This window comes from Apostichopus japonicus, chromosome 7 (genome assembly GCF_037975245.1).
Source record: "Apostichopus japonicus isolate 1M-3 chromosome 7, ASM3797524v1, whole genome shotgun sequence".
NCBI lineage: Eukaryota > Metazoa > Echinodermata > Holothuroidea > Aspidochirotida > Stichopodidae > Apostichopus > Apostichopus japonicus.
The window spans coordinates 9,414,440-9,438,265 of record NC_092567.1 but is presented as its reverse complement, the minus strand read 5'-3'; the positions used below and the strand labels follow the sequence as shown (position 1 = coordinate 9,438,265).

At 37.3% G+C, this 23,826-nt stretch overlaps 2 protein-coding genes across 3 annotated transcripts in view; one reads left to right on the top strand and one right to left on the bottom strand.

Moving 5' to 3' along the window:
• Window positions 1–23,826, bottom strand: part of LOC139970053 (uncharacterized) — a 491,924-nt gene that overhangs the window by 270,373 nt on the left and 197,725 nt on the right. The gene's annotated exons all lie outside the window — the stretch shown is intronic.
• Window positions 330–16,299, top strand: LOC139969353 (branched-chain-amino-acid aminotransferase, cytosolic-like). 2 transcript variants are annotated; one of them, XM_071974236.1, is made up of 11 exons: window positions 330–1,101; window positions 5,238–5,318; window positions 6,434–6,634; window positions 8,790–8,900; window positions 9,238–9,357; window positions 9,962–10,125; window positions 10,919–11,061; window positions 11,377–11,462; window positions 12,454–12,522; window positions 13,808–14,004; window positions 15,688–16,299. In XM_071974236.1, the coding sequence occupies exons 1-10, from the start codon at window positions 1,054–1,056 to the stop codon at window positions 13,958–13,960; spliced, it is 1,176 nt and encodes a 391-aa protein (XP_071830337.1). In that variant the 5' UTR covers window positions 330–1,053; the 3' UTR covers window positions 13,961–14,004; window positions 15,688–16,299. The 2 variants fall into 2 exon arrangements, with proteins under 2 accessions (XP_071830337.1, XP_071830336.1); XM_071974235.1 differs by having other exon boundaries at window positions 336–1,101; window positions 13,808–13,954; window positions 15,688–16,286.

The window sequence follows — 23,826 nt, the reverse complement described above, 5'->3', positions numbered from 1 at the left end:
AATGTGGTCTATAGCCAGGGGACGGGCTGAGGGTCCCCCAGCATTTACTAAAATTATAACACCTATATAGTATACGTGTGCATCGGACAGATCGACAAGTATGCATTGAAAAATGGGCAGATGCACGTTTCGGAGCCTTGGTAAATATTGGGGGGGGGGGGGCTTATCATGCATGTGCCCCCTCAAGCCCTCCCCCCCCCCCGGTTCCGCCGCCACTGCCGGACTGTATGGACGCTCCGCCACTGCTTTAGATGAGCCGACATACTAGACTTTAGACGGCATACTGACTGATAATGACAAAAGGCGCTCCATGCGCAAGCTTCTATTCCATATTGCTTTTTAATCATCGATCGACGTGCTTCTAATCTAGGTGAAAAGGCAAATTTGAGCAAGGTACTAAACAAATAAGTTCATCCAGAGTACGTACAAACGCCACAACATCTGCCCAATGCACGTGTTTGGTATGAAATGTTAATATTTTTAGATCACTAGGCCTACCTAAATCGAAAATCCGACATTACTTGGTAACAGTGATTGACAAAGGAGGCTATTTGAAGTAAACTTTCGAGTCAATACAAACCGATAGGTCGCTGAGCTGAATAGACCATACACCAACAAGATGTATGGAAATCTATAATTGAGCACAGACTGGATGTTTCACTGTTAAATCAGATTCTAAGTTGATACTCTCGGGGATTTCTTTGCGATAAAACTTCGGAGAACTTGACGTCCTTCTTCTGTTTGGAAGAAGATTGTCGGCCGCTTATGCTGAAACGAGACAGTTGATTTATTTCGCGCCTGACATCAAGGGAAAGCCCCGCATTGACTATTACGCTTCTGTCTACATTGACCTCAGGCACACTGTCATACAAACCTAGGATCTGAAACAAGATACTTATAGTCCTGTACTACTGATGTCCTGCAGCTGCCCGTACAACGAAAGTTACAAACAGTTGTGTAGGGCCAAACAGCAGTGATTCAGAAACCATAGCTCATACCGTACCTGGAGGTTGTATTTGAACCCGTCAAGAGATACCAATCACTCCTGTTAGAATGGCCGTTCGCAATGTTTTTCGTCGTGCCTTTTGCTACAAAGTGAAGGTTTGCTTATAACCATTTGGATTATTTTAGTATGTATGTTTTATTTTAGCAATTCCAGGGATAGGCCTAGGCTAGGCCTAATTGTTTGCTACAGTTCAATAAGTGGAAATTATAACTGTGAGCATCATACTGTATATTGTTGTAGGCTACTGTAGGCCTGAGTTCGTTTACAGCTGCACTAGCTAATATTCTATGTGGACTGAAATTTTGAAAATTTTAAGAAGATTCATATGAAGCCTAGGCATTTAAGCATAATTGTGTATTGGAAATGAGTGTAAAGAGAGGCATTTCTTTTAGGCCGTGGCTATTCTCACGACTAGTCGTAACAATTATTTATAAACTATTCTTACGACTTCGGCGAATTCAAGCGCAGTAAAATAAATAAAGCAACTGCGCATGTAGTAGGGGTAACCCTAAACCTAACCCTAAACACTAACCTAACCTTAACTGGAAATTATTGTTACTCATAGTCGTAAAAATAGTACTCCTAGTCGTAAAAATAGCCACGTTAAAGCAACTGCACATGCGTATTTATAAATTATTCTTACGACTAGTCGTAAGAATAGCCACTTTGTTTCTTTTAAGAGCACCTACCAACGTTTCGTTAAGCGTAGGCCTAGTTAGTCTGAAATGATAATTCGGCCTATGGGTTTGGTTGATCATGTAACTTTTTGCTACATGTTTGGAAATGTATAGACCTAACATGAAAACTTTACCGGCTTTCTGAAAACTCTGCTATGTGACAGTTGATAGCCATCCATCAATGAATCTCTAGGCCAAGTTATTTTGTGATATTGTAGAAATGTCCGATGGTATAAGAGCAATGATCAGGTTGCATCGGCCATTTCAGAAAAGAAAAATGGAATTCCATTATTAGAAAGACTTGAAGTTGTGGGCAAGGCCACTCTAAGAAATTTTTAATTTTGCAAACTGTAGTCCTAGTACATAGGAAATTAAGTTGAAGGACTAAATTTCTATAACCTAATTGTTTTCTGTAGAAGGTACAAAATAGTGCTCTTGTAAATTGTAGTACCGTACTGTAAGTGTGCAGTAACAACATGTGGTGGAGTGTTTGGCCAGCAGATTGGTATCTCTCTGGCTTACTTTGATGTGTTTACATAACTGACACACCTCCAGTGATATTGGAAGTTTATTATCTCCTTGAGTTATCAGTGTTTCAGGTTGTTACGTACAACAGTTTTATTGAGCAGCTTTGTAAAAAGTACCAGAATAGATGCATGATGCAATGTTACTGTAGCTTGATACTTCTAAATCATATTCTAACTAGTCATAATTGAACTTGCATGAAAGTACATCGAAGCCCAGTAATTATGTTATATGGATATTAGACAGCTTGAGTTGTCCCTTAGTGACATCATTGTGTGGATGTTGAACTTGTTCAGGAAGTTCTGTCATGCATAAATGAGCCATTTCTTGAACATATTTTCAAATTCATCCAATTTGAAATTTTCGATAGCAGGTGGCAGCAGATATGCAGTTCCTGTGGTCCTAAGCGTTAGAGGGATTTTAATATGGTGACATATTTTGAACTGAGTGAACATTAGTCTCCATGGACAAAGTGAATCGGTTAGATGTTCATACTGTATGTGCCTGCTTGTCCTGAATCAATGTTGGGAAACCTTATTGCACCATTCACAGTATGGATCGTATGTATTACAGGAATTGTCTGGTGGAAGATTTTGATACACTGTCCTCATAGTTCTAATATTTCTCTTTCTAACCATGTGAAAATTGTCCCCATTTGACTTTTCCCTCTTGTAGAAATCTGGTTTTCAAATTCACCAACTTTTCTCACTAAAAGCACTGTTTGTTCGAACGCATCAATTTGGTGTATGACGTAATGCAGGCAAATAGGCAAATTGAACCACTTGAAGTTAGCACTCCCATTTCCGCAACAAATGCACTCTCGCGTGTACATGCACAGATGATTGCCTATTATATATTACGTACACATCGCGAATGTACGTATGTAGCTTACCATGCCCAGTTGGTACGTACATAGCATTACACATAATACACTCTCAAACCACAGTTCATAAACCATTCATCGAAATCGACGCAAAATTCACGGATCAACTTTACAGTAAAAGGAAGCTTCTTTAATATTACTTGAAAAGTATTCGGAACATCGAAAGGTGAAACATGGCAGAACCCATGTCAAAGCAGAATATAGTAATTTAGGAAGCTTAGGCATTTTATAACTGTCTGATTGTAATCTTTACAGTAGCTTACATGTGAACATTCTTTGTTGGAGCTAGACAGCACAATGTAAATATGAGGGAATCCGTGCATTCCATGGCAAGTAGCCATGAGTCATTTTCAGCACGAACAAAGGGTCCTTGTGTGTTACGCAATATAGCCAGCTGGAAATAGCTCAGTTAGCGTGCCCACTATATACTGTATTTTATGACGAATCTGCAAGTACAAATAGTTTACCAAAAGTTTTAGTTTTAAGTAATAAATGAGCATGTGATGCACTTTGGACACTCACATTGTTGACGCTTGGAGTGTGTCAGGGGGTTTCTTTTGATTCTTACCCACTGCCCTCTTGATTTTACCAATTATATCCAATTTCATGTTTAAATATGGTGCCACCAGACCATTGGTGAAACATAAAATTTGTTGTTTATTCTGTCTACTACATCCTCACATAAACACCTTATCAAACTTATCTTGTGTTACACAAAATCACTGATGCACTACCTACCTATTGTATGAGTTTTATAAAACATATCTAATTTGTAAGAAATTTCACCCAAAATTAAGGAAGAAATTAATCTGTATTCAAACACAGTTTTTGTTGCGATTACTGTGGGAACTGTATGCAGCGTGGGTTATGTTACAATCTGCATTTGCCCAGGTGATGTCACGTTTACTACTGTTCAAAGTATAGTTGAAATATCCATCCGTAACGGTTAAGAAATCGTTTCTCTGTCAAACACAATATGAGCGTCACGTAATTTGAAAACATGTTTGGAAAATTGTTTATCCTTTTTTAAGGTAACTTCTAACAGCTACAAGACAATTCTTTTAATAATTAATAAAGATGGTTGGAGGAGTTAAATTGGCTAAATCATCCTTCCCTATTTCTCATTACAGTAGTGGACAGTATGGAACCAGTATGGAACACATGTTGGTTACATATTTTATAGTTTTATATTTGATTTTTTAGATGAAAGGTTGATTACTTTTGTGCCAATTCTTTTTTCCCCCGGCATGAGGGTGATTATAAAGCTCTAGTCCTACAGTATGTCATTATGTTATTTGGGGAACTGGTGTTTGGGGGAGGAGATCAAAGACTGGGAATTAAGTGATGGGACCGGTCCCAAAAAAGGGAACCGGGTACCCGTCTCCTCGGCTTGTCCTCTGGGAACCCCTTTACGTATATTTCATAATTTTGGTGTGATGTTGCTTGATTCTTAAAGTTGAGAAAGATTCTGTTCATTCTATTTTTGTGGGACTGTGCCACTAAATAAATGGGGATGAGGTGGGGGGTCATCTTATGAGTGTGTTTAAGAGTCTCATTCGCTTAAAACTGACCAAAAAATAGTACATAAAACAAGTTTAAGTAATGAATTACAAGGCGCTATGAAATTTTGATGGACTAAGAATGGTTTGGTAGCATTTCAATCATTACAAATCTAGAACTATTTGTTTATAATGCACATTATTACCGTGAGTTCTACGAGGAACAAAATTACTGCTTAATAGAATGGTTGACCCTTATAGGGTAAGAGTTAATTATTCTTCAATGAATCAGTAGAAGCTGCACAAAAGTAACCATCATAGCATATTGAAGCACAGGTAAGTAGTAGGGAAAATGGAGGGCGATCACAAAATTCCCACTTAATGAGATTAACTGCGCATTGCGAAATTAACTGCGCATTGTATCTCTTCAAGTGTGCGAATATGTTAGTACTGAGCGTGTGTTTATGTTAATGGAGCATGCAAATTTTACTGTTATATATATGCGAGCCACATGAGAAGGCGCAAAACAATGTGATAAAATCTACAATTCTTACAATAGAAGCTGAGGGCTAATAGTAATATTTTGCCATTCTCTAGAATCCCATCATTTCTCTTGATCTCTGCTGTTTTTCTCTCTTTTTCTCTAGTTCTTGGTTACATCCTCTCAATTTCAGAGATGTCGTTTACCAGGTCTGAGGAGCTATGCTTCAGCTACTTCAACTTTTAAGGTTTGTTTGACTGTCTTTCTATTGAATTTATACATTTGAATCATTCAAAAGACAAGAAAAGGCCAATTAATTGCAAACATGTTATGATTGTTGATGGTTTAAATGGCAGTTGTAGGTGTAGTAATCTGTGAGAGCCATTCCAAGTACTGCATTGTAGTAGTACTATCAACAGTATTGCTTTTCACCTGGAATTGATTTGGTCTTAAACTGCATGGCATTACCATGTTTGTCTTTCTCATCTGTTCATGCTATGTACATTGATAATGTCCCATTCATCTCCTGTATAGCACTTGATATGTAACTAATAGTCTCAATGAAGTTAAAGTAGACACTAACCCAAGCATCATTATGTATCTATGGGGTAGAGATAATTATCATTTTTGGAGATATCACCAATAAACGTTTTTCACAAGCAAGGTTGAGGACTTGATCAGGTTTAAAAAGGACATCATCATGCCATGTACAGTAATTCAATATTGTTTTTTTCCCTTATTTTTTCCATATAGTTTGTTTAATTTTTATAATAAATATTTAAGCTAGTTGTATTAAATGAAATGCTGGAAAGCTCAGTTGACTTGTAATTCCAAGGTTTCTGGTTTAAATCCTGTTCTAGCTCAAAATGTCTAAGTTGATCTTTCAATACCTTTTAAACTGGTTAGTTTCACAATAGTGTCATAATTTGATCATGCGTTGGGCATGTTTGTTGTTATTTAGCCAGTAGAGCAATATTGTTACAATTTGTTAGATATAGAGTAAGTTGTGCAGTTCTTCTTTGAATCTGTATAAGCATAGATGATTTTAGGTAGTGAACAAGTAAACCATAGTATCTCTTTGTTCTTGTGGGGTGTAAGTTTACATACAGTAGGTTCCAGTTCATTGTGTTATATAAATCCTCATGAATCCAGATGAAGGAGGATTCAGAAGGCAATGTCAAGTATAACTTCATCCTATTTCTGTTCTGCTACTGTATTTCTTCCATATAGGTGGATGTACAAGTGCCTTTGTTGAAAAGTACTTTACATAACAGCTTTTACCGTGTGAGGTCAGAGTTATCTAAGAAACTTATCCAAAATCCTTGAAAATATATAGACTTTTATTATTTACTTGACCCTTAGTACACAGACCTCCAGGTTCAAAAGTCAACCAGTCTTAAGGAGAAACCTGACCCAGACACCTTAGTGTTTGGCCGCAGTTTTACAGACCACATGCTGACAATTGAATGGTCTTCTGAGAATGGTTGGGAATCACCCAAAATATCTCCTTTTGAAAATCTCTCACTTCACCCTGCTTCAACAGTCTTCCATTATGCAGTGGAGGTATGTATAGGTTTTGGCATGAGTTTAAGTTCCTTTGTACAAGAATGTTTACCTCATTGGCTCTTGCAGAACTAAACTATGGGGAGCAGCCAACTGGTTGTATCCAGTTAGATCTCTAGTTTGATTGATGAGCAGCCAACTGGTTGTATCCACTTAGATCTCTAGTTAGATTGAGGAGCAGCCAACTGGTTGTATCCACTTAGATCTCTAGTTTGGTTGAGGAGCAGCCAACTGGTTGTATCCACTTAGATCTCTAGTTTGGTTGAGGAGCAGCCAACTGGTTATATCCACTTAGATCTCTAGTTTGATTGATGAGCAGCCAACTGGTTGTATCCACTTAGATCTCTAGTTTGATTGAGGAGCAGCCAACTATCCACTTAGATCTCTAGTTTGGTTGAGGAGCAGCCAACTGGTTGTATCCACTCTAGATCTCTAGTTTGGTTGAGGAGCAGCCAACTGGTTGTATCCTCTTAGATCTGTAGTTAGATTGATGAGCAGCCAACTGGTTGTATCCACTTAGATCTCTAGTTTGGTTGAGGAGCAGCCAACTGGTTATATCCACTTAGATCTCTAGTTTGATTGATGAGCAGCCAACTGGTTGTATCCACTTAGATCTCTAGTTTGATTGAGGAGCAGCCAACTATCCACTTAGATCTCTAGTTTGGTTGAGGAGCAGCCAACTGGTTATATCCACTTAGATCCGTAGTTAGATTGAGGAGCAGCCAAATTCTTGTTTCCACATCGATATCCAGTAAGATTTAGGGGTTAACATGCCATGCAGGAAGTAAACAAAGATGGTACCATCTGGTAGTACCAGTAGAAGTACACCTTAAACAGTGTTTTGTTTAACAGAGAGCTCTTCAGAGTATCATCTTGTGTTTACGTACCAGTATAGTACAGACCGTGCATGATACACAGTGTACGCAGTAATGATAATTCTGTTGACATTTCACACATGTTGTACAGGATGTGATAATGTTTATAAAGAGCATATCACTATGTGTATGACATGGATCTGTAAGTTTTCATCACCTGTTTCCTACTCTGCTGGCAAATGTCCAGGAAATATCAAATGTTGGATAACTAAAGGTACTTTGCCCATCTTTGTATGATATTTAGTAAGAATGAAGGCAGGGTGTAATAATGAGAATTTATCCCAATATTTATAAGCTTTGGATTTAAAATACCCACAAAGGAGAGGATTCTCTTGACATATTCAGAATTGCTCAAATTCTGATGTTAAATGGTTGTAAGCAGAGTCTAATTCTCTGGGTTTGTAGTTGGATATAGGACCACATGCTTCTCTGTCAGTGGTTGAGATACTATGTTGTTCACCATTGCTGCACTACAGTCAATAATGTATGGGGGGGGGGTGCCTTCACCTCCCTCATGATTTAATAAGGTGACTATAACGAGAGATACAGTACACTCCTGTCCATCTAATGGAGACACTAAGTGTATACTACCAAATGTAATGATGCCATTATTGTATTTGGGTTCGCTAAACTGCAAGACAAAGGCCTCACTTCTCCTCTAATTGGTTTAATAGTGTATTGCTGATGTGTGTAATTTAGGTGTAATAGTGTAATGCGAATATGTGTAATTAAGGAGTAATATAGTGTAATGATAATATGTGTAAAAGGAGTAATAGTGTAATGCTGATGTGTGTAATTTAGTAGTAATAGTGTATTGCTGATGTGTGTAATTTAGGACTTATAGTGTAATGCTGATGTGTGTAATTTAGGAGTTATAGTGTAATGCTGATGTGTGTAATTTAGGACTTATAGTGTAATGCTGATGTGTGTAATTTAGGACTTATAGTGTAATGCTGATGTGTGTAATTTAGTAGTAATAGTGTATTGCTGATGTGTGTAATTTAGGACTTATAGTGTAATGCTGATGTGTGTAATTTAGTAGTAATAGTGTATTGCTGATGTGTGTAATTTAGGACTTATAGTGTAATGCTGATGTGTGTAATTTAGGAGTTATAGTGTAATGCTGATGTGTGTAATTAAGGAGTAATAGTGTAATGCTGATGTGTGTAATAAAAGAGTACTAGTGTTTTGCTGATGTGTGTAATTAAGGAGTCATAGTGTTATTATAACTGCATTGAATGTCATTATATGAATTAACGTCACATTATTTATATTTGCAGCTCTATGAAGGAATGAAGGCTTACAGAGGGGAGGATAATATTGTAAGAGTTTTTAGACCTTATGAAAACATGAAGAGGATGCTAAACACTGCTGAAAGAGCTACTTTACCTGTAAGTAATTTCAGAGAAATAACCCGGTCAATGATAGGAGATTGGCATTTCATTACTAGAAACTTAACAATGTGTTTCTCATCAACTTGACTTGCTGGTTTTACTCTCATATTAAGAAAATTCTTCACATTATTTTCATCGTTTAATTATCTTCATCCTGTTAATTATATACAGCTACAATCAATGCTTTAAAGTATATGGAGATTAGGTTAGGCCTTTTGTTGATTATTCTTAGTTCTTTGTGAGGTCATAATGGATAATTGTAGTCACTGTGTAGGCATGTAGTCCTTCATGTTGAATCTAAGTATTTGATAGTTTATTTGTCTCTCTCATACAGCTCTTCAATGGTGCTGAATTAGTACAAAGCATTGCACATCTTGTGAACCTTGACTCAGACTGGGTCCCCCATTCAACTACCAGCTCGCTGTACGTTAGACCAACATTTATTGGAACTGAGGTGAGTCTTCTAGAATGCTATGTGACTTCCTCAGCTACTTGTATACATACATCGAGTGCAGACTTTTGCATACTATGAACACTTCTGATGTCTTCAAGTAGAGAATCAGAATTAGTTGACCAAGTCCAGATCAGCTCAGAGAAAATGATTTCTTATCAAACATAAATGCATTGATTCATTTTCAGTCAATAGCGATGAAATGTAAAGACAATTTAGAGAGATTGTCTGAGCCACAAGTATCAGGTCAAATAGTAGGGGGGGGGGGGGGTGGAGGGGGAGATACATGGGAAAATAAAAGTCCATTCCCCATCTTTTGGTCATACTAATGTGACGTCAATATTTGCTATTGTTAGAGAATTGGTTTTAATATTTTATAGTTACATTAATATTCTCTACTGACATTACTGATTGTAGACATACTGTTCTATACTGCAATGCACATTATAAGACACATCACATTGTGTATTCACAATATGAAGACAAGCTATATCACCCAGAGTTTTGAATATCTGTACAATCCCTGGTCCAGCCTTATTCAGATTGTCCTCATTTTAATGCATTTGGCTGTATATGATTGATTAATATTTTTTTCTTTACTTTCCAGCCATCTCTTGGAGTAAACAATCCTAGCAGGGCCTTACTATTTGTAATTCTTTGTCCAGTTGGACCTTACTTCAAGACTGGTACCTTCAGTCCTGTCTCTCTCTATGCTGACACTGTAAATGTACGAGCGTGGAAAGGTGGCGTTGGAAACTTTAAACTAGGAAGGTGAGATACTAGTACTCTAGAAACTAAAATAACATCAATTCTAAGTTTGTATATTGTTGATGTTATTGATTGGTTTTATCTGTCATCATCCAAAAATATACCACAGTTTGATTAATCAACTGGGTCAGATGTGAGGTTTTTATTTTTAGAATGCTTTGGATCTGTGCCAAAGATGTGTAGTCAATGAAGTTAGGGAGTGGATGTTTGGTTAGTTAATTTTGTGTATCGTTTATTAAGTATTGGGTGTGAAGGTTACTTCCTTGTGAACTTAAACGTTACAGAAGATAAGTGCTTATCATCAGTGTATTCTCTTATCAATTTACAAATATGTGAAAGGTTCCATGATCATCATCAGCAGCATTGATACCTTGCCAAAATATTGACTTCATACATATTCATTGAGGGATGGTGTGCTAACATCTGTAATGATTAGTTTTAATTTATATGTTGTAGAGTGGAGAGATGGTGTGCTAACATCTATAATGATTAGTTTTAATTCATGTGTTGTAGAGTGGAGGAATGGTGTGCTAACATCTATAATGATTAGTTTTAATTTATATGTTGTAGAGTGGAGGGGGATGGTGCTAACATCTTTAATGATGAGTTTTAATTTATATGTTGTAGAGTGGTGTGATGGTGTGCTAACGTCTATAATTAAAAATTACTGTTAGTTGCATGGTAACTGAAGCACACTGAAAGAGCATGAATAAAACCGATTTGAATCTGTTTCAATTAACGTGTGGAAGGTTTAATGTTTTCTATGTTGTTATTATATTATTCTTTGTTAATTTAGTAACTATGGACCAACAATATATCCTCAAAAAGATGCAGAGAAGAAAGGTTGTCAACAAATCCTTTGGTTGTACGGAGATGAGCACCATGTGACTGAAGTAGGAACCATGAATATCTTCATTCTCTGGGAAAATGAAAATGGAGGTAGGAGCTGTATACTGAGACTAGTAACTAAGTAATAATTAATATCTCTCAATAATGCAGCTGATCATCAATTATCTTCAGAATTACAGGGATGTTGAGAGATAGGCCGGGCAGCCCAGGTATAATTATTGTCACCAAACCCTGGGGTAAATGTCTTCATAAAATCCATGGTACACTTATGGGTAGATTTCTGGAATTCAGATTCTCATCATTTGGTATAAATGTAGCATTGTACAGAGAAGTGTAACAGGAGATACAGATAATTTTTGTTCGTTTGTCCGGTATCCTTATATATTCTATTTCTTCTTCTTTCAGAACAAGAGTTGGTCAGCCCTCCTCTGGATGGAACTATTTTACCAGGCATAACAAGAAAGAGTTTACTGCAGCTAGCAGAGAGATGGGTAAGCTGATGTATCTGTATCTAACCTTGGAACTTGACAATCTCAAACTAGAATTTCCCTTCCACAGTTTGTTGCTTTTTGTTCTTTACTGACTGTTGTTAACTCTACATATGTAAGCATGTGGACCCTTCTACTTTATATTGTCATATAGTAAGAGTATAAGTACAGGTTACTATGCTTTAAACTACAAGTACAGACTCACCAGTTTGGTTCAGGTTAGTAGCAGAAAATATGATTTTACATTCTTGGAGATGTCTTCCAATGCTCTTTATTACTTTGTACTGTAACAATCAGTATACCCTGAAATCTCTTTGTATGGTTTCAAGAAGGACTAAACATGTGTATGTTTCATAAGAAAACAAGTACTTGTAACTTTTAAATGGAACTCTCATATACAGGAGTGTTAGACCAGGGGTTAATGCCAGTGCCTTTCAATCATAAGATACCCAGTTCGAGTCACTCCAAGATTAATGTATGTCGTCCAGTTACAGATTTGTTGACAATTCATAACTATAGACATTAAATATGAATCTAAGAGACTGACTTCGGTCAGCTTGCGGCTTTGGTAAGCCAATGATGGCTTCTTCGCGAGTTCCTGCTTGCAGGAGGATCTAAAATACATACATACATATATATATGTCTAATTGGCCACAAAAGTTAAATGTGTCAAGCTCTCTTCACTTGTCTAGGACATTTATAAACTACTTAGACTTGTGAACTTCTGTGTCTTCTCAATGTTTTCATGTTGTTCAGTCATGTTCCTTTTTGTCTCATATGATAGTCTCGATAACAAAGATTTGAAAATTAGCCCTCCTTGTGTAGGGGTGTACTGATTTAGAAGTGACTATGTTTATTTCTGTCCACCAACTGTGTAATCCTAAATAATCCTGAATGTGGTCACATGACATGGTTGGGCCACTTGGTTTAATCATTTCTAACCTTATTTCATATTTTCATATAACTGTTTTATGCTTTGTTTGTTTACATATAGGGTGAGTTTAAGGTCTCTGAACGTCCAGTTACTATGCCGCAGCTTGCCAGTGCCTTGAGACAAAATAAGGTAAACTTTGACCAGACTGCTTATCTACTTGCAGATATTTTCAGAAAATATAATTGTTTGAGAAGTTGGAATGAAATCACTGTTGAAAATTTTTTACCAAATAAGTTTTTGATCAGTTGGCCTATTTGGGACAAATTCAATAAAAATACTATAAGGTTTACCTCCATTTTGTTCGATTTTTGGAAGTGGATAATTCAATTAGTGAAATATGTGGTCATTGTCTTGGTTATTCTACTGTAACTTTAGTAAGCAAGTGTGATTTATGAGAATTATCTCATTATAAGTAGTTGGTGATTAAGAAACAACCTGTGAACTACAAAAGCAAGATAAATGTGAATACTATTTAATGCTTTGGCTGTTTAATTTCACATGAAAGATGATGAGTCATACGTGAAATCTTCTGTGCCTTGTAGGTGACTTGGGTGACAAATGTAAAGTGCCATTAACCTTTTACCTATAAAAGTGCTCTTACCCTTTTACATCTGCTATATGTTAGTTTATTCTATTGAACATAAAGTATTATTGGGCAATTTAAAGCTTTTACAACATCCTTGCACTTGGTATTTATGTTCACTGATGTCAAACTGTGCTATTTCTGATATTAAGAATCTTGAAATCAGCAGTATCATAATGTCAATATTAACCCTCTTTGATCACACTTGATAACAATTGTAAATGCCGCCTGTCGTAAAATATTTGTTCAGGAAATTCTTGAGTTAGGAGAGTGTTACAGTAACTGAGGCTGCAGATGATTAGATTGGTCCATTCATAAACTCATACGATGGCAGTATTCAGTATCTCTGATTAGTCAAATGGCGGACATGTTTTATCATAACAAGGTGTGCAGACAATATTACCAAGTACAAACACTCACACATGATGTTTCCCACAGGTCTTTAGATGGATATTGTGTCAACTTTCATTAAACTTGTTTAATACTAGATTTCATAATATAAATATTCATGCCTCGAAAGGTTGTAGTAAGGCATGTAAACCACAGAATCAAATGTAAATCATAAAGATATGCTCTGATTACAAAGCAATGCTAGACTGGTTGAGTTGACAGGAACAAACCTCAACTACAGGATATATCTCACAGGAAATGTATTCCTTGCATATATCCTTCACAAAGAAGAATATTTCCATAGATTCTTCCTACCATGCATGCAGATAACTGAGTGTATATGAATATCATATTATGAATAGTCACTAGTGATGAAAACACATTGCCGTGGTTCAAGCTGCATGTTTTTACTGTTGTCTCCCCATCTTTCTCATTACTCAGGTACAAGAGATGTTTGGTGCTGGGACTGCATGTGTGGTCTGCCCAGTTGGAAGTATTCTGTACAAAGGAGAGACCCTTGAAGTGCCTACCATGAGTAACGGAGGAAAGCTATGTACCCGTTTCTATCAGACCCTAATGGACATTCAGGTATAACTGTAATATAGGACACAGAGTTAGACACCCTAATGGACATTCAGGTATAACTGTAACATAGGACACAGAGTTGGACACGTTGTACAGCTAAATATGATTAACCTCATAGAACAGAGAGGAAGCAGATGTGATACAAACCACTTTTACCTTGCTACTGTGTAAAGACTGTTCTAACAGTTACAGGTCCTGACAAACCTAACAGGAACATTAACAGAAGGAAGAATGTTACTAAAACCCCTGAGACAGGCAAGCTGATCTGCCACTCAATATGATAAAAGTTGGTTGCTCTAAACAGGCACCAGACATAGATGTATTCCATGAAATTACACTGTATTTAATCATGGCTTCATATTCACATTTGCCAGTCACAGAAGTATTCAGTCATTAAGATAAGCTTTTGAATTGTAAGTATTTTATATGTGAAACTTCTGCCAGACCTGAAGCTAGACTGACTTGTGAGAACATTCCTGTGGCTAGACTGACTTGTAAGAACAGTCCTGTGGCTAGACTGACTTGTAAGAACAGTCCTGTGGCTAGACTGACTTGTAAGAACAGTCCTGTGGCTAGACTGACTTGTAGGAACAGTCCTGTGGCTAGACTGACTTGTAGGAACAGTCCTGTGGCTAGACTGACTTGTAGGAACAGTCCTGTGGCTAGACTGACTTGTAGGAACAGTCCTGTGGCTAGACTGACTTGTAGGAACAGTCCTGTGGCTAGTCTGACTTGTAGGAACCGTCCTGTGGCTAGACTGACTTGTAGGAACCGTCCTGTGGCTAGACTGACTTGTAGGAACCGTCCTGTGGCTAGACTGACTTGTAGGAACCGTCCTGTGGCTAGTCTGACTTGTAGGAACCGTCCTGTGGCTAGTCTGACTTGTAGGAACCGTCCTGTGGCTAGTCTGACTTGTAGGAACCGTCCTGTGGCTAGTCTGACTTGTAGGAACCGTCCTGTGGCTAGTCTGACTTGTAGGAACCGTCCTGTGGCTAGACCGACTTGTAGGAACCGTCCTGTGCATAGACTGACTTGTAGGAACCGTCCTGTGCATAGACCGACTTCTAAGAACCGTCCTGTGGCTAGACCGACTTGTAGGAACAGTCCTGTGGCTAGACCGACTTGTAAGAACAGTCCTGTGGCTAGACTGACTTGTAAGAAAGTTTGCTGGTTTTCTCTGAGACAACCAGGACTATCTTTTTAGTTTACTGACCACCTCCAGGATTTGTTCATATTGTCATAGGTAAAATCACACATATGTGATGTTGAAGAGGTTTTGCATGAGCTACTGGAACTACACACAAAACTTGACTTAACTGAGAAGGTGGTTGAAATACAGATCTGTAGAACATCATAGCTACAGAATCCAATGGCTGAGTCTATGATAGTACACACTGTGTCTACTATGTATGCCAGAAACAACACTAGTTCATCACCATTGTATGAGTAAGATGTAACATTGATTAACAAGGTAGGTCGACTTTTGAAGAAAGGTCGCTTGTTATTCCACCAGACTAAACTGGACGTTCTTTAAGGTTTTCAAAACATGAGCACTAGTTGTCCAAGTAGATGTAGGTTTCATGGAAAACCTGATTACATGCTTTTATTTCAAGAAAAGTTGGTTATTGATAAGCAATTTAGTTGTCTCAGACAGCGTAGCAACCTTTAGATATCAGGCGTGAGGATGAAAATGAAACGTTTTAACACGAAAAATGTGTTTTCTCTTTCCCTAACAGTATGGTAGGATGGAACATGAATGGGCCTATACTATAGATGAATTGATGCATGGCAACAGACGGGACTGACAGGCTTCATTTATTGCGCAAAAGTTTCTACCTCCTGCTACCATAGCAACCATCTTATAATGAAGTGGCTTGTGTGCTTTAGTATTTTTCTGCCATGCATTTCTAAGGAGTTATTTCCCATTACAAAGTAAAAACTCTTGTATTGTGTAGTGTGTTACTTTTGTAGATATTTTTTGCTTACAATATAGAGCATGCTGTTATTAGATGTACCAAGCCTTAAGTGAATCATTTGCCATGTACAGATAAGTTTAGAAATAACATTTATGTAACTGGCTGCTCTCAATTTCTGATATACCTGTCACATCTTGATGAAGTACATAACTTGATGTCCTCTTCAATGCTTCCTGTGAAAAGCAAAACAGACTCCCTCCAAACTTGCTTCTGACAACTATGTCAGAATAATATGCACATATAAGTACCTCTCATCCAATTGGCTATGACCATGTGTATTATCTGTTCCAGTATTATGGTGGCTATGGCCATGTATATTATCTGTTCCAGTAGTATGGTGGCTATGACCATGTATATAATCTCTTCCAGTAGTATGGTGGCTATGACCATGTATATTATCTGTTCCAGTGGTATGGTGGCTATGCCCATGTGTATTATCTGTTCCAGTATTATGGTGGCTATGAGCATGTGTATTATCTGTTCCAGTAGTATGGTGGCTATGGCCATGTATATTATCTGTTCCAGTAATATGGTGGCTATGAGCATGTGTATTATCTGTTCCAGTGGTATGGTGGCTATGACCATGTGTATTATCTGTTCCAGTATTATGATGGCTATGACCATGTGTATTATCTGTTCCAGTAGTATGGTGGCTATGACCATGTGTATTATCTGTTCCAGTATTATGGTGGCTATGACCATGTATATTATCTGTTCCAGTAGTATGGTGGCTATGGCCATGTATATTATCTGTTCCAGTGGTATGGTGGCTATGACCATGTATATTATCTGTTCCAGTATTATGATGGCTATGACCATGTGTATTATCTGTTCCAGTAGTATGGTGGCTATGACCATGTATATTATCTGTTCCAGTAGTATGGTGGCTATGACCATGTATATTATCTGTTCCAGTATTATGGTGGCTATGACCATGTGTATTATCTGTTCCAGTATTATGGTGGCTATGACCATGCATATTATCTGTTCCAGTATTATGGTGGCTATGACCATGCATATTATCTGTTCCAGTAGTATGGTGGCTATGGCCATGTATATTATCTGTTCCAGTATTATGGTGGCTATGACCGTGTGTATGATCTGTTCCAGTAGAATGGTGGCTATGCCCATGTGTATTATCTGTTCCAGTAGAATGGTGGCTATGACCATGTATATGATCTGTTCCAGTAGTATGGTGGCTATGACCATGTATATTATCTGTTCCAGTATTATGGTGGCTATGACCGTGTGTATCATCTGTTCCAGTATTATGGTGGCTATGACCATGTATATTATCTGTTCCAGTATTATGGTGGCTATGACCGTGTGTATGATCTGTTCCAGTAGAATGGTGGCTATGCCCATGTGTATTATCTGTTCCAGTGGTATGGTGGCTATGACCATGTATATGATCTGTTCCAGTAGTATGGTGGCTATGACTGTGTGTATGATCTGTTCCAGTAGTATGGTGGCTATGACCATGTATATTATCTGTTCCAGTGGTATGGTAGCTATGACCATGTATATAATCTCTTCCAGTAGTATGGTGGCTATGACCATGTATATTATCTGTTACAGTATTATGGTGGCTATGACCATGTATATTATCTGTTCCAGTATTATGGTGGCTATGACCGTGTGTATGATCTGTTCCAGTAGAATGGTGGCTATGCCCATGTGTATTATCTGTTCCAGTGGTATGGTGGCTATGACCATGTATATGATCTGTTCCAGTAGTATGGTGGCTATGACCGTGTGTATGATCTGTTCCAGTAGTATGGTGGCTATGACCATGTATATTATCTGTTCCAGTGGTATGGTGGCTATGACCATGTATATTATCTGTTCCAGTATTATGGTGGCTATGACCGTGTGTATCATCTGTTCCAGTATTATGGTGGCTATGACCATGTATATTATCTGTTCCAGTAGTATGGTGGCTATGGCCATGTATATTATCTGTTCCAGTATTATGGTGGCTATGACCATGTATATTATCTGTTCCAGTATTATGGTGGCTATGACCATGTGTATTATCTGTTCCAGTAGTATGGTGGCTATGACCATGTGTATTATCTGTTCCAGTAGTATGGTGGCTATGACCATGTATATTATCTGTTCCAGTATTATGGTGGCTATGACCGTGTGTATTATCTGTTCCAGTAGTATGGTGGCTATGGCCATGTATATTATCTGTTCCAGTAGTATGGTGGCTATGACCATGTATATTATCTGTTCCAGTGGTATGGTGGCTATGCCCATGTGTTTTATCTGTTCCAGTATTATGGTGGCTATGCCCATGTATATTATCTGTTCCAGTGGTATGGTGGCTATGACCATGTATATAATCTGTTCCAGTAGTATGGTGGCTATGACCATGTTTATTATCTGTTCCAGTAGTATGGTGGCTATGACCATGTATATAATCTCTTCCAGTAGTATGGTGGCTATGACCATGCATATTATCTGTTCCAGTGGTATGGTGGCTATGACCATGTATATTATCTGTTCCAGTAGTATGGTGGCTATGACCATGTGTATTATCTGTTCCAGTATTATGGTGGCTATGACCATGCATATTATCTGTTCCAGTAGTATGGTGGCTATGACCATGTGTATTATCTGTTCCAGTATTATGGTGGCTATGACCATGCATATTATCTGTTCCAGTATTATGGTGGCTATGACCATGCATATTATCTGTTCCAGTATTATGGTGGCTATGACCATGCATATTATCTGTTCCAGTAGTATGGTGGCTATGACCATGTATATTATCTGTTCCAGTATTATGGTGGCTATGACCATGTATATTATCTGTTCCAGTAGTATGGTGGCTATGACCATGTATATTATCTGTTCCAGTGGTATGGTGGCTATGACCATGTATATTATCTGTTCCAGTGGTATGGTGGCTATGACCATGTGTATTATCTGTTCCAGTAGTATGGTGGCTATGACCGTGTGTATTATCTGTTCCAGTAGTATGGTGGCTATGACCGTGTATATTATCTGTTCCAGTAGTATGGTGGCTATGACCGTGTATATTATCTGTTCCAGTAGTATGGTGGCTATGACCATGTGTATTATCTGTTGCAGTAGTATGGTGGCTATGGCCATGTATATTATCTGTTCCAGTTTTATGGTGGCTATGACCATGTATATTATCTGTTCCAGTATTATGGTGGCTATGACCATATGTATTATCTGTTCCAGTAGTATGGTGGCTATGGCCATGTATATTATCTGTTCCAGTAGTATGGTGGCTATGACCGTGTATATTATCTGTTCCAGTAGTATGGTGGCTATGACCGTGTATATTATCTGTTCCAGTAGTATGGTGGCTATGACCATGTATATTATCTGTTCCAGTAGTATGGTGGCTATGACCATGTATATTATCTGTTCCAGTGGTATGGTGGCTATGACCATGTGTATTATCTGTTCCAGTAGTATGGTGGCTATGACCGTGTATATTATCTGTTCCAGTAGTATGGTGGCTATGACCATGTATATTATCTGTTCCAGTAGTATGGTGGCTATGACCATGTGTATTATCTGTTGCAGTAGTATGGTGGCTATGGCCATGTATATTATCTGTTCCAGTAGAATGGTGGCTATGACCATGTATATTATCTGTTCCAGTATTATGGTGGCTATGACCATATGTATTATCTGTTCCAGTAGTATGGTGGCTATGGCCATGTATATTATCTGTTCCAGTAGTATGGTGGCTATGACCATGTATATTATCTGTTCCAGTAGTATGGTGGCTATGACCATGTATATAATCTCTTCCAGTAGTATGGTGGCTATGACCATGTATATTATCTGTTCCAGTGGTATGGTGGCTATGCCCATGTGTTTTATCTGTTCCAGTATTATGGTGGCTATGACCATGTATATTATCTGTTCCAGTGGTATGGTGGCTATGACCATGTATATAATCTCTTCCAGTAGTATGGTGGCTATGACCATGTTTATTATCTGTTCCAGTAGTATGGTGGCTATGACCATGTATATAATCTCTTCCAGTAGTATGGTGGCTATGACCATGTATATTATCTGTTCCAGTGGTATGGTGGCTATGACCATGTGTATTATCTGTTCCAGTATTATGGTGGCTATGACCATGCATATTATCTGTTCCAGTATTATGGTGGCTATGACCATGCATATTATCTGTTCCAGTAGTATGGTTGCTATGACCATGTATATTATCTGTTCCAGTATTATGGTGGCTATGACCATGTATATTATCTGTTCCAGTATTATGGTGGCTATGACCATGTATATTATCTGTTCCAGTATTATGGTGGCTATGACCATGTATATCATCTCTTCCAGTATTATGGTGGCTATGACCATGTATATTATCTGTTCCAGTAGTATGGTAGCTATGGCCATGTGTATTATCTGTTCCAGTAGTATGGTGGCTATGACCATGTGTATTATCTGTTCCAGTATTATGGTGGCTATGACCATGTATATAATCTGTTCCAGTAGTATGGTGGCTATGACCATGTGTATTATCTGTTCCAGTAGTATGGTGGCTATGACCATGTCTAATATCTGTTCAAGTTATATGGTGGTTATGTACTGGACATGTCCCATGTTCACTGTCCCGATACAAGGCCACTGTAGCTGGACTGCATCCGTTCAGCTGTTTATTTTGTAAACATTGTGAAACTTGTTAAGCTGGTTGTCATAATGGTAAGTATGGCAGCCATGATGTCTTACAATTGTTCTTAAGATATAAGAGTAAAGTAACAGAGAGTGGTGCATGTACCTTGAGCTCAGGTTATCATGAAAGACATTTATATCTGCAAATATAGAGTAAGATTAATAGATATTATTCTTGTTACAAAGAAAATATGAGAATCTGAGTTGATATTTCTGTTGCTTTCTTCCTCAGTGTTGTAGGTTATTAATTATCATCCTGTCCATTTTCATTAGATATCATTAACAGTTATAAGTGGTTTGTGGTCATCTTAGGTTCTTTCTTTTCATTCTTAGTTGCTGAAAGAGAGAGAGCAATAGACAGTGATATCTAGCCTAAATTACCTCCAATGGTAGTAATGTTATCCACTCATCTGAAGCACCAGTGTTGTTGTTATTGTTCAGGTGATACAGTAATAAGGTCAAGTCTAGTTGAGAGCAACCTTGTTTAAATACATCAATGGACCAATGTAATTTATTTTATAAAAGAAAGATAATGATAAATGTTAATCTTCCCAGGCCTACTGTTCACTATGTTTTGTTTTCTTTTAAATTTAACTTAAATGTTCACTGCTATTTTTACTATAAATTCTAGTAGTTTCACTAAGAACTGCTGAGGAATTTGTATCATATTTAGGAAGCTTTTTTATTATTTTTTATAGATGCCTGGTAGAATAGCAGTCAACTATGCTACAAGGTTTATCTGGTGCTTTTATTATTTAAAATTTATTTATGTTTTTGTTTGTTGGTTTAGTAAATAAAGTTTATATTTTATTTGACCTACTGATGAAACCCATAATGTATAGATATTCCCTTCATGGATGAAGTATTAACCATAGATTAAAATATTTGGATTTAAGAATGTATTACCATACAATGGTATCTATATTTGTTGTGAAATTGACCCACTGATCAATGATTTTTGATGTTTAACCAGGAAGTATTCAGGCTACTTTGGGCCTCTTTATACTAGGGTCAGATGAAAGATGGATATCCAAATTTCAGATGTAACTCTGAATCAAATTTCTATTTTTAACACAAGTTTGATCTGTATTGAAATCATAAGTATTACGCAAGACTGATGGGTAACCAAGGTTACCTTTGATGCATATTAAATCTGTCTCTACATATAAACATTTTTATTTTTAACTTTGGTGTGATTATACTGAAGGCTTGGGTGGCTTCACGTAAAACCGGTTTGTACAGCTATTCTTCTTCAATACCTGTCATGATATTATGTACCTTAATTTGGCATTTGCTGTTTGTAATTCCTTACCTTTTTAGTCCTGATGAAGTATTCTGCTGATTGTATCTCCCAAACCAGTTGTCTTTAAATCTATAACATTTTGTACCATCTAGCCATCATGTTACTGAAATATGTACCATGTGATTTACTCTTTTGTTGTGCGCCAAAAGCAAAACTTTCTTTGCCAAATTAGGTCATCCCTAAAGACAGAAACTATGTGCCTATTTTTTTAGGTATTAAATGTACATTTTGATTTTTCTAAAAATAAATTTTGCAAATAAAGTTTTGTGATGAAGAAATGTTGAAGTGGCATCTCCCTACCTCCAGAATATATTTACGTTGTATCTTATTTTAAGAATTATGTGTTGTCAAGTTTTTGGTGTCTGAATTTCATTAGGATACTTATGAGGACAATATTTCAATAAAGATCTTTTCACAAGTGCACAGTATCCCCCCCCACCCTTCATTAATGAACTGAAAACGTTTATGTACAGTATAACCTTACTAGTTGCAAATTCTTCAACATTGTTTTGAAGTTGCAAAAAATGGCAACTATGGCTCACTTTAATATATATGATATGTTAGTATTTGCTAAAAATACTATGTATTGAGATTGTTTATTGTTTACCGTACTACACAAAAAAAGATATGGGATGCCATCTTAAAAATAGCATGTACAGACTAAAAATAAAATATTAAAATTAACAAAGGCTCAAGATATCCAAAAGGCAGTTCCAAGTTCATCAAAGGGGCACATTTAAATTTATTTGCCAGTAGGGCACATTTGCTATTTTGGAAAAAAAAAAGTGGGGATGGGGCACGTGCACCCCCGGCTCCTATCCCCCTGGTTGTTCCAGTGGTCAACGGTTAACTCTTTAACTGTGATCGTCAACAGAACTAATATGTAAAGAGAATCATTAATATGCAAGTATTTATCTCACTCTTATTCAACATATAATTTGTTGTTAGTAGTTCGCCCCAAAAAAAATTTGGTATAAATTAGCGAAAATAGGGATAACGATATCAAAATTAATATCTTTGGGTTTTATACGTCTCCTTTGCAATAATGTAGGATCCATTAAAAAATTGTCACATTAATATGAGAGCTACAGAACACAAAAGCATCAGGGAAATACAGCGCTAGCATTCATACATTTATTCTCCACGTTCATAACGCTGGTAAAAACATACGCACAACCCATTTCTGATCACAATTTTAAAAAAGGAAATCAAGTTTGGTGAGAGATTTACACTTAAAATATGTCACGAGAGCGATATCGCCATTAAAATCAGGAGACGGTAAGTCAGTATTGCTATTATATTTATCTGGAAAGTGTTCGAAGCCCTGGAGAGAATATGTGGGACTTCAGCTGCAGCGTTTGCATCGATTTCTTGTTCTTCTGTGTAGCGATTTTAAAGCTGTAGCGATTTTAAAGTGGATTGTATTTCAAAGCCCCGTTGCGGATCCAGTGGCGGCGACTCCGGAAGATCGTGTATTTTATTAGTACTTAATTTGAGCTTGGAAGTGTAGTCGAGAAACGATAGAACAGTTTATTTGTTACTTAGTTTGGTTTCCTTACTCTAACGTTTATAGACACCGGCGGACCGGCTGCACGAATTCGGCTCCAATGCTGGGACTGACTTGATCTCGATTTGGTACGGACTTATTCTGTTCACTGCGGTGGGGTGTGATACCATAATCTGCTATTTGAAAAGACGATGGTGCAATCATATGCAAAAATTACAAAATGCAATCAGCAGTTTCGTTCTGCCAAGAGGCAGACCATACCAAGTTACACTTAGGGTAACTTAGTTATTATAGATCATATAGATACGTTGCACGAGACAAAATTCTCTCTTATTTTACTTTTGAGAAACAGGGTATGACTTTTAAAATATTTTAGCTTAAATTACATGATGGAAATAATCTCTTA

Bases quoted from the DNA above. Each gene is read 5' to 3' on its own strand.
- LOC139969353 (XM_071974235.1), top strand. From the start codon at position 1,054: ATGGCCGTTCGCAATGTTTTTCGTCGTGCCTTTTGCTACAAAGTGAAG. The intron at 5,319-6,433 runs GTTTGTTTGACT...CTTGACCCTTAG, and splicing joins CAGCTACTTCAACTTTTAAG to TACACAGACCTCCAGGTTCA. The intron at 12,523-13,807 runs GTAAACTTTGAC...CTCATTACTCAG, and splicing joins GTGCCTTGAGACAAAATAAG to GTACAAGAGATGTTTGGTGC.